Source organism: Pseudopipra pipra, chromosome 1 (genome assembly GCF_036250125.1).
Source record: "Pseudopipra pipra isolate bDixPip1 chromosome 1, bDixPip1.hap1, whole genome shotgun sequence".
NCBI classification, from domain to species: Eukaryota; Metazoa; Chordata; class Aves; order Passeriformes; family Pipridae; genus Pseudopipra; species Pseudopipra pipra.
The window spans coordinates 151,002,647-151,015,135 of record NC_087549.1 but is presented as its reverse complement, the minus strand read 5'-3'; the positions used below and the strand labels follow the sequence as shown (position 1 = coordinate 151,015,135).

The 12,489-nt window shown below is 47.9% G+C and overlaps 1 protein-coding gene across 5 annotated transcripts in view; it reads right to left on the bottom strand.

The window, feature by feature from the left end:
* The window catches only part of XIRP1 (xin actin binding repeat containing 1), a 33,870-nt gene extending 21,590 nt beyond the window's left edge, over positions 1-12,280 (bottom strand). Inside the window, exons 1-5 of one of the 5 annotated variants that reach the window (XM_064639003.1) lie at positions 12,168-12,280; positions 10,641-10,780; positions 9,335-9,389; positions 7,552-7,962; positions 6,663-6,744 (exon numbers count right to left, since the gene is read on the bottom strand). In XM_064639003.1, coding sequence (XP_064495073.1) covers positions 6,663-6,744; positions 7,552-7,962; positions 9,335-9,389; positions 10,641-10,768 — 676 coding nt within the window. In that variant the 5' untranslated portion in view covers positions 10,769-10,780; positions 12,168-12,280. Of the gene's footprint in view, positions 1-109; positions 270-6,662; positions 6,745-7,551; positions 7,963-9,334; positions 9,390-10,640; positions 10,787-12,167 lie in introns of those variants that run through there. The other 4 variants (XM_064638995.1, XM_064639021.1, XM_064639012.1 and 1 more) reach the window with 4 other exon arrangements.
* Between the last annotated feature and the right edge of the window lie 209 nt (positions 12,281-12,489).

The following is a 12,489-nucleotide window of genomic DNA, read 5'->3' as shown; positions in this document are numbered from 1 at the left end:
ATAGCACGAGGTGCTAAGCACCCTCATTTGCCCTGCATTTCAGGATCAGCTGGAGGTTTGTTTTCATGCAACACTTCGCCCCACTCTAATCTACCCCAATATTACTTACAGGAAGGTCTCTGTAGTCCCGACAGGTGTGTCACGCTGCAGACAGCCCCAAAATCTATGAGAAGCTCACGGCCAGGCAGCCTTCAGTGTATCCTACAAGGAGTCCCACTCCACTCCCCACGCCCTCGGTCCTGTTCACTGCCTCCCAGTGGTCCCTGGCAGCTGGTTTTATCGCTGAGTGCTGGGCTATGTTGAGAGGATGAACCACTTGGTCTATTTTTAGGGAAGAGTGAAATTGCTCCTCCACCAGGCTGAGTCAATCATGAGTCCTAGCAATCCTGCACAGAGGGTGGGAAGGGCTGGGGCCCTGGCTTATTTTCAGAATTTATTCATTCAAAATACCCCCGGTGTAACCCAGTACGGGAAGGGGGATGCTTCCAGGCCATGGTGCAATGGGGAAGAGGCATTTCCCTGACTCACTGTCATGTCCTCAGGCTTTGATCCACACAGCCCAGGCCCCTGTCACCTCTGGCCACAGCCAAACTTTTAAGAGAAAAGCTGGGCAGGTGACAGGTATTAACCACATTTTCTGGTTCCCTGTTTCCTCATAAGCTGTGATATTTTAGAACTAAGAAGAAAAAAAATACTTTAGGAAAGTGACTGAAAGAAGGACAACCACACTATCTGCTTTATGGTAGACTGGGGATTGTCCCCATCCTTGCAACCCCTCTGTAGCCATGTGGTGTCGCAGGCAGCTGCTCTGGGAAGTGTTTGGAGAGGGATAATAGTAAAGCATTCAGCCCCAGAGGGCTGTTGATGCCCTCAAAGCTCACCTTGGCAATGGGTACGATTTTTAGTGTGTTAATGGTGGGTACAACTGTGTGTCAGAGCTGGAGACCCTGCCTGGCTGTGCTGAATAATAAATACAAACACAACCAAGGGCTCTGGGGCTTGTTTTAGTAGTCCACCATTAGCAGGCTGGGATAAGGATATGGCTGATGTACCCAGTAATATCAAATCAGGCCCAGCTGTTGTCTCTTTGGTTTACTTTTCTGACACCTTTAGAGAGTGTATGCTGGCGTACATCACCTTGTGGTGATGAAAGATATGGATTGGCTGTGCCAGTACCAGAAGTTCCCATCACCTGTGATAAAACACTCACTCAGAAGTTCTTACAATCACAAAACCTAGGGTGAGGGCTGCAAGAGACCCACACTGGGTCCCACTCTGCTCATACCCTCCCAGGCCATGCCCATGGCCCACAGCTCCCAGTGCCAGACAGCTTGAGGCAGCAGCAGTGGGGGAGCTGTGGTGGACCAGGTGATCTTGGGGCAAAAATCTTATCTGTTTTATCTGCCAGTGCAGAAGCTGTTTTAGCCTTCCTGTGCCCCGGTGCACCATCAGAAACACAGGGTAAGGATGCTTGTCCAAGGTCTGTCACCCTTCCTGCAATGTGTTTGCACAGTTTTTGCACAGGGATATCTCCATCTCAGGTCAGCATACTGGTCACATAGAGATCTCAGCAGAGTTGTGATGAGTAGATGAAGCACAACTCTGGTCCCTGAAGGGCTCTTTGCTCCAAAGGGCCAAGCAACTGCTGCTGATTTTCCAGATTTGTAGAATCAAAGAATGGTTTGGGTTGGAAGGCACCTTAAAGATCATCTCGTTCCAACCTCCTTCCATGGTCAGGGACACTTCCACTAGACCAGTTTTCTCAGGGACCTATCCAACCTGGTCTTGAAGAATTCCAGGGATGGGACATCCACAACTTCTCTGGGCAACCTATTCCATTGCCTCACTACCCTCTGAGTAAAGAATTTCTTCCTAACATCTAATTTAAATCTCTCCTCTTTTAGTTTAAAATCATTCCCCTTTTCCCTATCACTATCTGCCCATGTGAAAAGTCACTCCCACTTTTTCAAAGCCCTCTTTAATTACTGAGATGCTTTAGCTTTTTTGGTGCCCTCCTCCTGAATACCTCTGCTGGAGCTCTACAGGGCTGTTTGGAGGGGCGCCTCTCTTCTCCCTGTGGGTCTGCAGGTGTCAGTCCCTGGAGAGGATGCTACACGTCAACCAGGCTGCAGTTCAGCACGTGACGTGGTTTCCTTCCCAACACCACATGACATGACATGACATGACATGACATGACATGACATGACATGACATCACATCACATCACATCACATCACATCACATCACATCACATCAATCACTTCACAAGACATCCAGCTCCAGATGACCATTTGCTTTCTCCGAGTCTCCTGGGAGGGCTCTGCTCCTCCCTACCACAGCCCAGCTTCTTTAAACATTCTGCAAGGCTGGGAATTACCCTGCTGTCTGTGTTAAGCCTGGTGCCTCGGAAGATCATCACCCCTCCTTCTGAAGTGCTCTCTGTGCTCTTTGTTGCTTCCTCCGATAAATGGGGGTCGGAGGGAAGAGCTGGTAGGAGGGTGATAGGCAGGTCCTTGGTTGCCAGCCAAGTGGTGAGGCAAAGGGCTGGGGATAGCACAGGCTGTCAGCAAACACACGCTCTCTCAGGTAGCATGAGGTGGGTGCCAGGGGTGTCAGCAAACAATGACAGGCTGGGGCCTGAGATATCTTATTTATTCCATATGGGTGGAGCAACATAAAGGCAGGAGGTGAAGGGCAGAGCATATCAGCTCAGTCAGCAGCTCTCAGTGGGTATGTGTGTGTTGTGGTGTGCATGTGCCCAGCAGGAACACAAGGAGTGCATGCATATATTTATGTGGGGCTCTCTCTTCATCTGCAACATGTGTATGGCCTGTCTGCACACATGGCTGGTTGTTCACACTGCTGCTGTGTCTCTCCATCTCTAGGTGAAGGACCTGGTCTGCTGTGGGTTGTGACTTCCAGGTGTGTCCCCATCAGCGTCCCTGCAAACTGCTCCTGCGACCCAGAGAGATCTGAGCTACCTGACAGATCTGCACAGCTCCTGGGGAAAGGGTTTCCTCCCCCTGTCTGGGAGACAGCAACTAATTACAAAGCAGGAAATGAGAAAAAAAAATCAATGAGGCACTGGGATTTTCTGAGAGGCACTGAGAATGTGATGGAGGAGATCAGCAGCCCGGGGATGGGGAGTAGATGGCAACCCTGAGCCCTCAGCTGAGATGGGATAGCTCTTGCTGGAAGCCTGATGAAGAGGACAGGAGGGGCTTAGCAGGGGAAAGGCTCTTTAGGTTAGATTGAGTGAGAGCAGAGGCTAGGGCTTGCAGAAAAAGCCAAATAGGAGAGACTAGTCTGTCTGCTTTGATTGCTGGCAGAGCTGGCCAGGCTGATCAGCAGAGTCTGATCCCCCCCTGCGCTCCATGGCTGCCTGAGAACCACTGCACGCTCCCATGGCAGCACACCCAGAAGATGCCTGCGAACCCAGCATCCCCAACCAGCTGTCAGAGGCTGGGAGAGGTAATGGATGGCACCTGCTTTTGCCCCTTCTTTCTGTGATGTGGGGTGCTCTAGTCAGGGTTTCCCTCCTGTCTGAGTCCCAGAGGCACCAAGCACTGAGAGCTGGACAGACTGACCACTTACAGGAGTCCTGACATTGAACTCCCGCCTGTCATGCCCATGAAAAGCAACTGCTGAAAGGGAAATGAGCTTTTAAGGATTATTGCAACTGCAGGAGCCTCTATCATTGCAAGTGCCAGAGCTACCTTGAACTCAGAGCCGTCTGCAGCATGAGCGCAGCCTTTTATCTTAAATCAGCATTTCCCCCCCGCCTTTCAGATCTTTCCAGTTCACTAGTGATGTTCTCCCCAGCCCGTCTGCTGAACAGCGTGATGCAGACGGGAGGATGCTGGCTGAAAGCCCCAGGTCATGGAGAGAGGGAGGGTGGCAGCCTCCCCCCACCGCCGGGGCTGGGACACAGTGTCCGGAGCATCCTTGCGGAGACCAATTCTGGGATGGAAGTGAGGAGGTTTCGTTGTCGCTAGATGGCACCGCACCCCCTTGCAGCAGAAAGTGTGGGTGCTGCAGCGAGCAGGGGAAGGAGCCTCCCCTGTCAAGCAAACCTTGAACCAAACCTGAGTCTCCCCGCATGCAGGATGGGGGACCCCACTGCTTTCTGCCCTCTCCTTCGCCTCCTCTCCTCGCTTTGAAAATTCCCCGTGGGTAGAGGTCGAAATGAACACAGAAGAGAGAGGAGGAGGAGGAGGGGGTTACAGGCGTTTTGGAGGCTGCCTGAATGCTCTGTGGTTTGCAGTCACGTCAGGCTCCTGTTTCATCTTTGCTCTGCACCGAGGTGGCATCCCCGTGTGCCCTTCAGCTGAAAGCCCTGAATAATGGAGCTGTGTTAATACACACATGCACAAGCATATGCGTGTGTGCCTGCATGGATGTTCCTCTTCTCTCTTCCTTGACCGCGATTTCCTCTCTCTGACTGCCAAAATTCATCTAGAAGTTGTTAATTTTTAAACCCAGAGTACTCAGCAGACTCTACCTGCAGTAAATTAGCTGGTGCTTTCTCCTTTTTAATATTAAAGGACTCAAGCTCTCAACCATCTCCCTTTGGGAAAAATGGTGCTTTGATTTGCTATCTTCATTCCTAGGAAGAATTTTGTTCTATCGTGTAAGTATTCCAGTGCTCAGTTTAATCTCATTACTGCAGACTACAGCCACTTGTACCTCTTTAATTAGTGACTTGATGACGTCTTTGGTGGCAGCTTCCTCTGGATCATCTGATACCATCAGCATGACCAGGGATACAGCCCAGCCGGTTTAGCTGCCCAGGAATGGGCTTTTCTGAGGGGTGTAGGAGCCTCCCCCTTTGAGCAATGCTCAGGTCTCCATCAGTGTCTCGGAGGTGACTGTGCCATGTCTGGAAAGAGGTGCAGCAGCTGCTGCTTTGACTTTGTGTGTAGTTACTCAGCTCTGAACTGTGGCATGGACATGCATTTGCTGATAAGCCCAATGCCAGTCAGCAGAGCTGTCTTGGACACTGCCAAGCTGTTGTCCTCCATACCCTGAGAACCGTGCCCTGCTTTTAACTTACATTATTGTGTGGCTTCAAATCACTAGACACTGCTTTCCCCATCCCAGATCACTGTATTGGCTGGGTGAACCCTCCTCAGCCCTGGGGAAGGGCTGTGGGGCAGTCCCTGTGGGATGGTGAGGAAGTTCCCATACAAGACCTGCCCTGCTCCCTGCTGAGGCTCGTGGAGCATTGACGTCTCTCTCGCTCCATGGGAATGATGCAACACAGCACAGGTATAGCCTGGGACGTGCCTTATCCCAGAAGAGATTTGGGACAGCAGGTTCCTGGACTTTTTTAGGAAGCATTACAACTCCTGTCTCTGAGCAAATCCAGCACCTACATCAGCGGTAGCTGTCATATTCCTGTCTCCATGGATGGAATTGCCTCCCAAGAAGGACCTCACACAAAGCCCTCCCAATGAAGCACAACAACATGAAGCCACTGCTATTACAAGGCCTTTGAGTCAGGGGCTGGGGAGTGGTGTAAGGCTCTAAGATAGACCATGATTCATCCTTCGCCAGCCAGAGGAAAAGACGTTCCTCGCGCTGTAAAAGGCACACTACAGATAACGCTGTGACAGTGTTTAGCTAGATAGAGTGGTGACATCATGTGCTTTGACATTAAAACAAATTCCCAGCAATGCTGTGGAAACCTCAGCTCCATCATTTGTGTGCTTGTGTAAGAGATGTCTTTTCCCACGTATTTGGGTAATTAAATACAGTGTCTCAAATCAAGGCAGCGTGTGATTTTTATCCCCTTCTTGTGCCAAAGACAAGAAAGACATGGGAAGGAAAGAGAACAAATCCTAAATAGATGGTATAAGGGGTCCCTGGATTCCGATCCAGGCCCAAAGAAGGCAGGATGGCCCAGTGGTCTCTAATCCAGTCATTATGGGATTTTTGGAGAGCTGCCTTTTCTGCCCCAAATCAAACAATAAAGTTTGGCAAAATTCAGCCTTTTCTCACACAAAGCTTGGATCTGTCACTCTTCACAGATGCCTCTTGCCCTGAAATATCCCTGACCTGCTTTAGTCCTGATGATATCATAGCACTAGGGATCCCTTACATGTCCTATCTTAAGCCAAGGATGACTGTGTCTGATACACCACCACTGCCAAATTCAAAGAGGAGCCCAGCCAAAGCTCCTTAGTTAGGTACAAAGGAACCTCTCCCTCTTCCTATCCTCAAGGCTGAGGTGCAGGGAGATATTACTCATCCCAAACTAAACATGGACGTACTTCTGCCTTGGTATTTAATAGCAGCTATTTTTAACTGCTGGGATAACAGCACAGGGAGAGCCAGCATGGCTCTATGGACTCATCACTGGCCCAGATCCCAGCTGTGCTGGGATTTGCCAGCTCTGTGCAGTGGGACCCATCAGGGCTGGAAGGCTTCAGTCACAGGGTCATCTGCTCTCTGTGCTCCCTATCCTTGGCCATATTCCTGCATGGTCAGTCCTGGCAGGATCCACACGATCCCCAGCCAGCATCACCCAGTCAGTGTCTGCTACTGGGTTATGTGGGAAATGCAACTATGTGTAAGGAACAAGTAGACCCTTCCCAGTTGCAAGTGTAGAGCTGGCAGTAGAGTAGCAGTGATGACCTGTAGCCAAAATAAATCCAACTCACAGCTTGTGCCCGGGGCTGAGTCACCGGCTGTGCCTGGCACTGAGGAGATGATCGTGGGCCTTTCGTGGGACAGCTTCCCTTCCTGCGTAGGAACAACAGCAGGGAAACAGGTAAGTTCCCACAAATAGGGGAGAGGAACTGCACGAAGGCCCAGTGTGGGGAAGGTGACAGCACGGGAGGCTTTCCAGAGGCAGAGGTGGCCTTCTTTTCCTGTAAACCTGACCCAGTCTTGGCTTTGCTCTGTTCTCTCCAATACTGTGCTTCACAGCTTTTTGCTCCCACCCGCCCCATTTCCAGAGCTAACTGGTATTTTCTCTACCCATCTTTGATTTTGAGGCCACCCTTCAGAGTCAGGATTATCCATCCACTTCCTTTACCAGCTCCCACAAAGATTTTAGTGTCTCAAACCCAGTAGTGATTGGAGATGCCCTTTGCTGTATTTGCAGTGAAGGACCAGTCCCTCATGTGGCGTAGCCATCACTGGGCTGGGCTGGCATCACACAGCAGTGGGATGAACATGACCATTTCAGGCAGGATCTCATCCATAATTAGTATTCCAGATTATATCAATTTTATGTTGATATTATCTCTCATGTTTCCTTGATGTGGGTCTCTCTCCAATCTAGGCTGTCCATTCCTATCAATTCCTTGCCTCCAGGAAGAGGATCATCCCAAGGAATAGTTCGAACATATGACCTGTGCCCCCGAGACCATTAAATCACCCAGAGCTGGATGGCACTAGACATAAAGTTCCATAGGAAAGCCTATTCCCCAAGGCTAGGGATTGACACCAGTGGATGATGAAGCACCACCATGAAACCCAACCTCTTATAATGATGACACCCAAAGGAAATATATTTCCAGGAGCTTTTGAAGAACATCTACTAACCTTTGCAGAAGACTCTTTCCATTTAATGGTGGCAGGACTCCACTGTGCCTTCCTCTGGATGCTCTGGAGAGAGGAAAGGAAGGATGGGTCTTTGTGGGGTTTGGTCTCCATGCTCAGGGGCTGGATGGTTGTCATGGTGCTGGCATCAGGCTTCCTCATCCTCAAAAGGCCTTTGGGAGATGGTGTCTTCAGTGGAGCACAATGTAACCTCTTACAGCGTGGAGTGACTTTGGGAGTGTCAGAGTTGGTCAGGAGTCCTTTGAGATTCCTTGTTGGGGCACCAATGTTAGGGATGGGAACACCCTCCATGGACTTGCTTGAGCACATATTGCTGGGATGACTTGGAGATAAGGCATAGGTTTTCCCCATTGAAAGGACGTTGGCCTGTGAGGGATATCTTCTCTCCATGAGCTAAAAAAACCCAAACAACCCCCAAGCCCCATTGAAATAGATTCTTATATAACTTCAGTAGCAAATCATGTGAAATTTTTATTTCCCACTCTTCTACTTCAAGCATCACATCTACTGACCTCCTAACTTTTTGGAATGAAAGCGTATCCCATCAGTTTCTGCTTTATGTTCTCTGAGTAAATGTCAGGGACACAATCTAAACTCTAGCCCTTTTTTGAAGTGTGGAAGAAGTTTCTGTCTTGCCTATTTCCAGAGTATCCTCCTCATTTGTCCATGATCATGCAGGGAAGCCTTGGAGTAGAAAAAATATGACGAGTGGTTGTCTTCCCTCTTGGATCATTGTTCCATTCCCATCTCCACCCCCCTACTCTATGAAACTGTGCTTTCAGCCAGAAACCTCCCCCCCACCCCCATATCATTTCATAAGAAACCTCAAGTTTCTTCTTAAAAATCTGGACTGAAAATAAAAATTTTCAGATTCTGCTTTTTTTTTTTTTTTTTCTTTTAATGAAGTGAAATTCAGCTTTTTCTGATCAGTTGAATAAAGTCCAGAGTATCTGCCTTCCAGGGAGTTATTTTATCATTTATATTCCAGGGTGTAAGTGGCCCCTTATGACAAAGCAGTACTTAACATGCAAACACAGAGCTGAAAACTGCACCTTATGCCAATGAGTTTGCAAGCAAAATATGACATAAGGGACACTGGTTGGTGGAAGATGCACCTTTGCCATGATGTGAGAACGGTAGTAACAGCTTCTAGTTAGGGGGGAATTTCGTGTAAGATTCTGAAATAGACATCTAAATGTAGCTGTGAGCAAAATCTACCTGTGGACTTGATGTCTAAGTTCCATTACAGTCAAAAGCACCAAGAAAGTGATTTTTGCACCCTGGGGTAGAATGATACAATCACCCACTTTCTTTGGTAGGTGTCATTTGAAACACACAGGGCAACCTCAAAAAACCTCCTGCTGGTGCTGCAGGAGGGCAGAGATGCCTCAGTGTCATCCCTGCCAGCCCAGTGGGTGCCTTAATGACTTTGTGTACCTTTACCTCAGGCTGGATCCTTCCCTCACTTTCTAACCAGTACTAAATCCTCTGCCAAGTCCTACAGCTGCTGATGGTCTCTACCCCTACAATGTACTCACTCCAGAGCAACCTGAACGTTATACATTAATTTTCCATCCCATCCTGTAGCATGGTATACGTGCTAGTCCAACTTTACCTATTAAAAGACAATTGGATCTAACCTGTTCTGGGGTGTCCTCAGAACAGCACTGGATATTGTAAAAAATGTTAGGTTTTGGTTTGTCTCTAATTGCCAAGAACTGGAACATTTTGTCGTTAGGAAAACCTGTCCCCCTTTGGCTCTCACCTTGGGATGTTCTTGCTTAGTCATGTTTCTATCACAGTCCAGGATGCTTTGGTACCTGCAGGGAAGACAGGAGATGGGACCTTAATACCTTTTTTAGCCTGGATGTATTTTGTCATATTGTGGACGGGCTTGTTCTGCCTTCCCACTACCTTTTGGAAATCCCCAACCCAACAGACTCCAAAACAAATCTTGGAAAGTGAGAGAGATGTGAGAAACCCCCCAAAGAGGGCTGGTTTTAGGTCAGTGCAGTACTGCTAGATCCATGTGAGCCCTCTCCTCCCCAGCTCCATGCAGACGTGTCCCTGGAGCGCTCCATCTCTCCACTGCTGGAGGATGTGTTGGGGGGTTATATGGCCTGAAAGAGGTGTGTTATTGCACTTTGCTGACCTATAGCTTGGAGCTGAAGTCAGGCTTTCCAGAAGGTCAGTTTATTCAGCTTTAATCTAATATAAAGTGATTTACCAAGTCAGTACCTGACCTGATACAACACAGGTGATGAGTGAGACCTTTGCAGAAGAAACCACCTTCCTTCCCTTCCTTGCTGAGGGGAGTGCACTCTCAGCTTTCTCCAAAGACTCTGTCAGATAGATGGCTATTTACATTGAAAATTAACCAAGTTTGGGATATTCAGAACTAAACTGTCCCATGGGGAAGTTCAAGAGACAGATTTGACAGCTGCTCTGTCACTCTTATGTTGAGGGAGATGTCCTTTGGGTTCTGTTCCTAATCTTATTTGTCTCACGCTTGGCAGTGTTGTGGTCTGATCTCAGTCATGGGTTGTAACCAGAAGAGAAATTAGCCCTTAAGGTGCCTGGACTGAAATGTGACTCTCCCTGGAGCATTTTGGTTAGAGACAGTTGAGAGAAACCAGGAGGGGATGCAATGCCCATACCTCTCTTGCCTCCTCATCAGCTTATCTCTCCAGCATTTGCTCCTTTCCCATGTGGCACCTTACAGACTATCAAGATTAAAAGCTTAAATTGTCCACCTGGGAATGCTCCAGTCATTGGGGTTGAGGGTAAATTCTTCTGTGTCATTGTCTTTAGTGATCTTTGTCGAGTGTGTCTGGCTTTTAAATCAGGACTTGTCTTCCAAGACATAATAATGCATTGGAAATATATAACAGCTAAGAGCACTTGTGGCAGAAAATACCCACCTCTTCCTTGAGACCTGACAATTTGGGATGCTGTGCTTGGGAAAGACTTTATCTGAGTGACATTTTTTTGTTATGGAGATGGGAGAGAGAGAGTCCACCCTGGAGCCCCTCAGGTCTGAGTTGAACTGCAACCACAGATTAACCACCCACCTGGCAACCAGTTCAGAGACGGACACAGCTTTCCTCAGAAGAACTGCTCTGAGCTCTGGATTGCTCCTTGGAGAACAGCACAGAGAAGGAAAGGACTGAGCTGGCCTCAGCTTCTCAGCTTTTTCCATGTTTTCTGTCTGCTGGCATTGAAACAAGAGAGCAAAGGTTATGGTGCTGGATGTGAAGATTCAGGGGAAAAAAGCCAACAGTTAGTGTGTCCATCTCCACTCAGGGGACTGGTGCATCAGTAAAAGGCTGTGGAACAAATGCTGTCTTCACTGATACATCTGCAAACATCACATAGATTCACTTCTGAAAAAATAAAATGGGGCTAAAGAAGACACAAGTTGAATTAAATCCCTCCTAATGCAGGGAATGTTTTTTATCCACTCAGTTCTACCACTTATCCCCTCCTCTTAGATGACCAAGTTCATCTCTGTGACAATGAGAAGGAAAGGATGTGAAGAACAATTAGCTTTAAATAATTTAAAGTTATTTGGTGGCATATTGTATATTCATCATTAGCTAGAATTTTCTTATGTTTCCAATGTTGCATAGACCTGAACCAGCTCTGGATTCAGGCAGTTACTGGAGATTTAAGCACCCCTCGGCCTCTTCTGCCGAAAATGTTCTCGTTTTCCAGACTTCAAAAATGTGCAGCAGAAGTCTCAGGCATTGTATTTGCAGTGACTGATCTGACACTTGGAAGTACATTGGGTCATCTGGGGTTCATTTTCTGAATTTAGACAGAGCTCTGGGGACCTACAAGTTCTTTGTGATTGCCTTTTAATTACTGACACAGACATTTGAACTGTGGGATTTTTAAATACTTGTATTTACATTTTGAAAGTATTTGTTCTAAAAGCCACGTTGCCTGTAAAATATGTTTCATCAGCGATTTCTCTGGCGCTGGCCTGAATATTAGTCAGCGTCCAGAGTCATTGTCCACCCGTGGTTGGGTGTCCACTTCCAGATGTACTGAAGAAGGGCAGATTCTGGGGGGATAGGGGTGTCATCTAGCAGCTTGAGGATCTCTGCCTCCCTTCTCATGCCTTTAAGACATCTGAAAGCAAGTCTAGAGGGAGGGAGATAAATTTCTCACTAGTTGCTTTAAAAAGTTCCTTTTTTAAATTTTTTTTTTTCAATTTATTTTTATTTTCCAGGTCATTTCCCACGATGTTAGAGAAGAGACAGGTTTGTTAGATCACAGGCTCCCACCTCCCACAGTTTGGGGATTGTTTCCTATTTTTGCGGTGGTGTCTAACATTAAACAATTCCAGGTTAAGAGCCCTTGAGGGATTTATTCCGTGGCAAAAATGAGCCTGTTAGGAGGGAAGTGCTCCCTGTCCGCCCTTTTCCTTAAATACAGTACAGGCACTTGATGGAAATACTCTCCTCAGCCCACCCCGAGCAGTTCCCACAACCAGCCCAGCATCCCCCAGTTGCTAAGGGTTTACAAGATTTTTCTGATATTAATTCATTCCATCTTCCATGATCTGTGAGGGTTTTTTGTGTAAAATCACTTACATGCTACAGCGCTTCCCTCCACCCGAGAGCTGCCATTTGATAGTCTCCTCAGGGCTCTCCAGCACCACTCTCCTGACTCCTTCCTCTCCCCCTCCTTTGCAAGACAGGAGGCAAAGTCCCTTGGCAAAGCTGCAATTAAATATTAAAAGCTGATGTGCAAGTGGGGATGGTGTGAGTTGGAGAGCTGGCACTGAAGAGTGGAGGAGATGAGGCCTCCTCCCTCCTCCTGTCAGCCTGTCACCAATTATTGTGGTCTCATTCTTCCTCATAAAAACACTCGATAAGTTCAAATCCTGCCTGGGGTACCCACAGCCATCAAGAC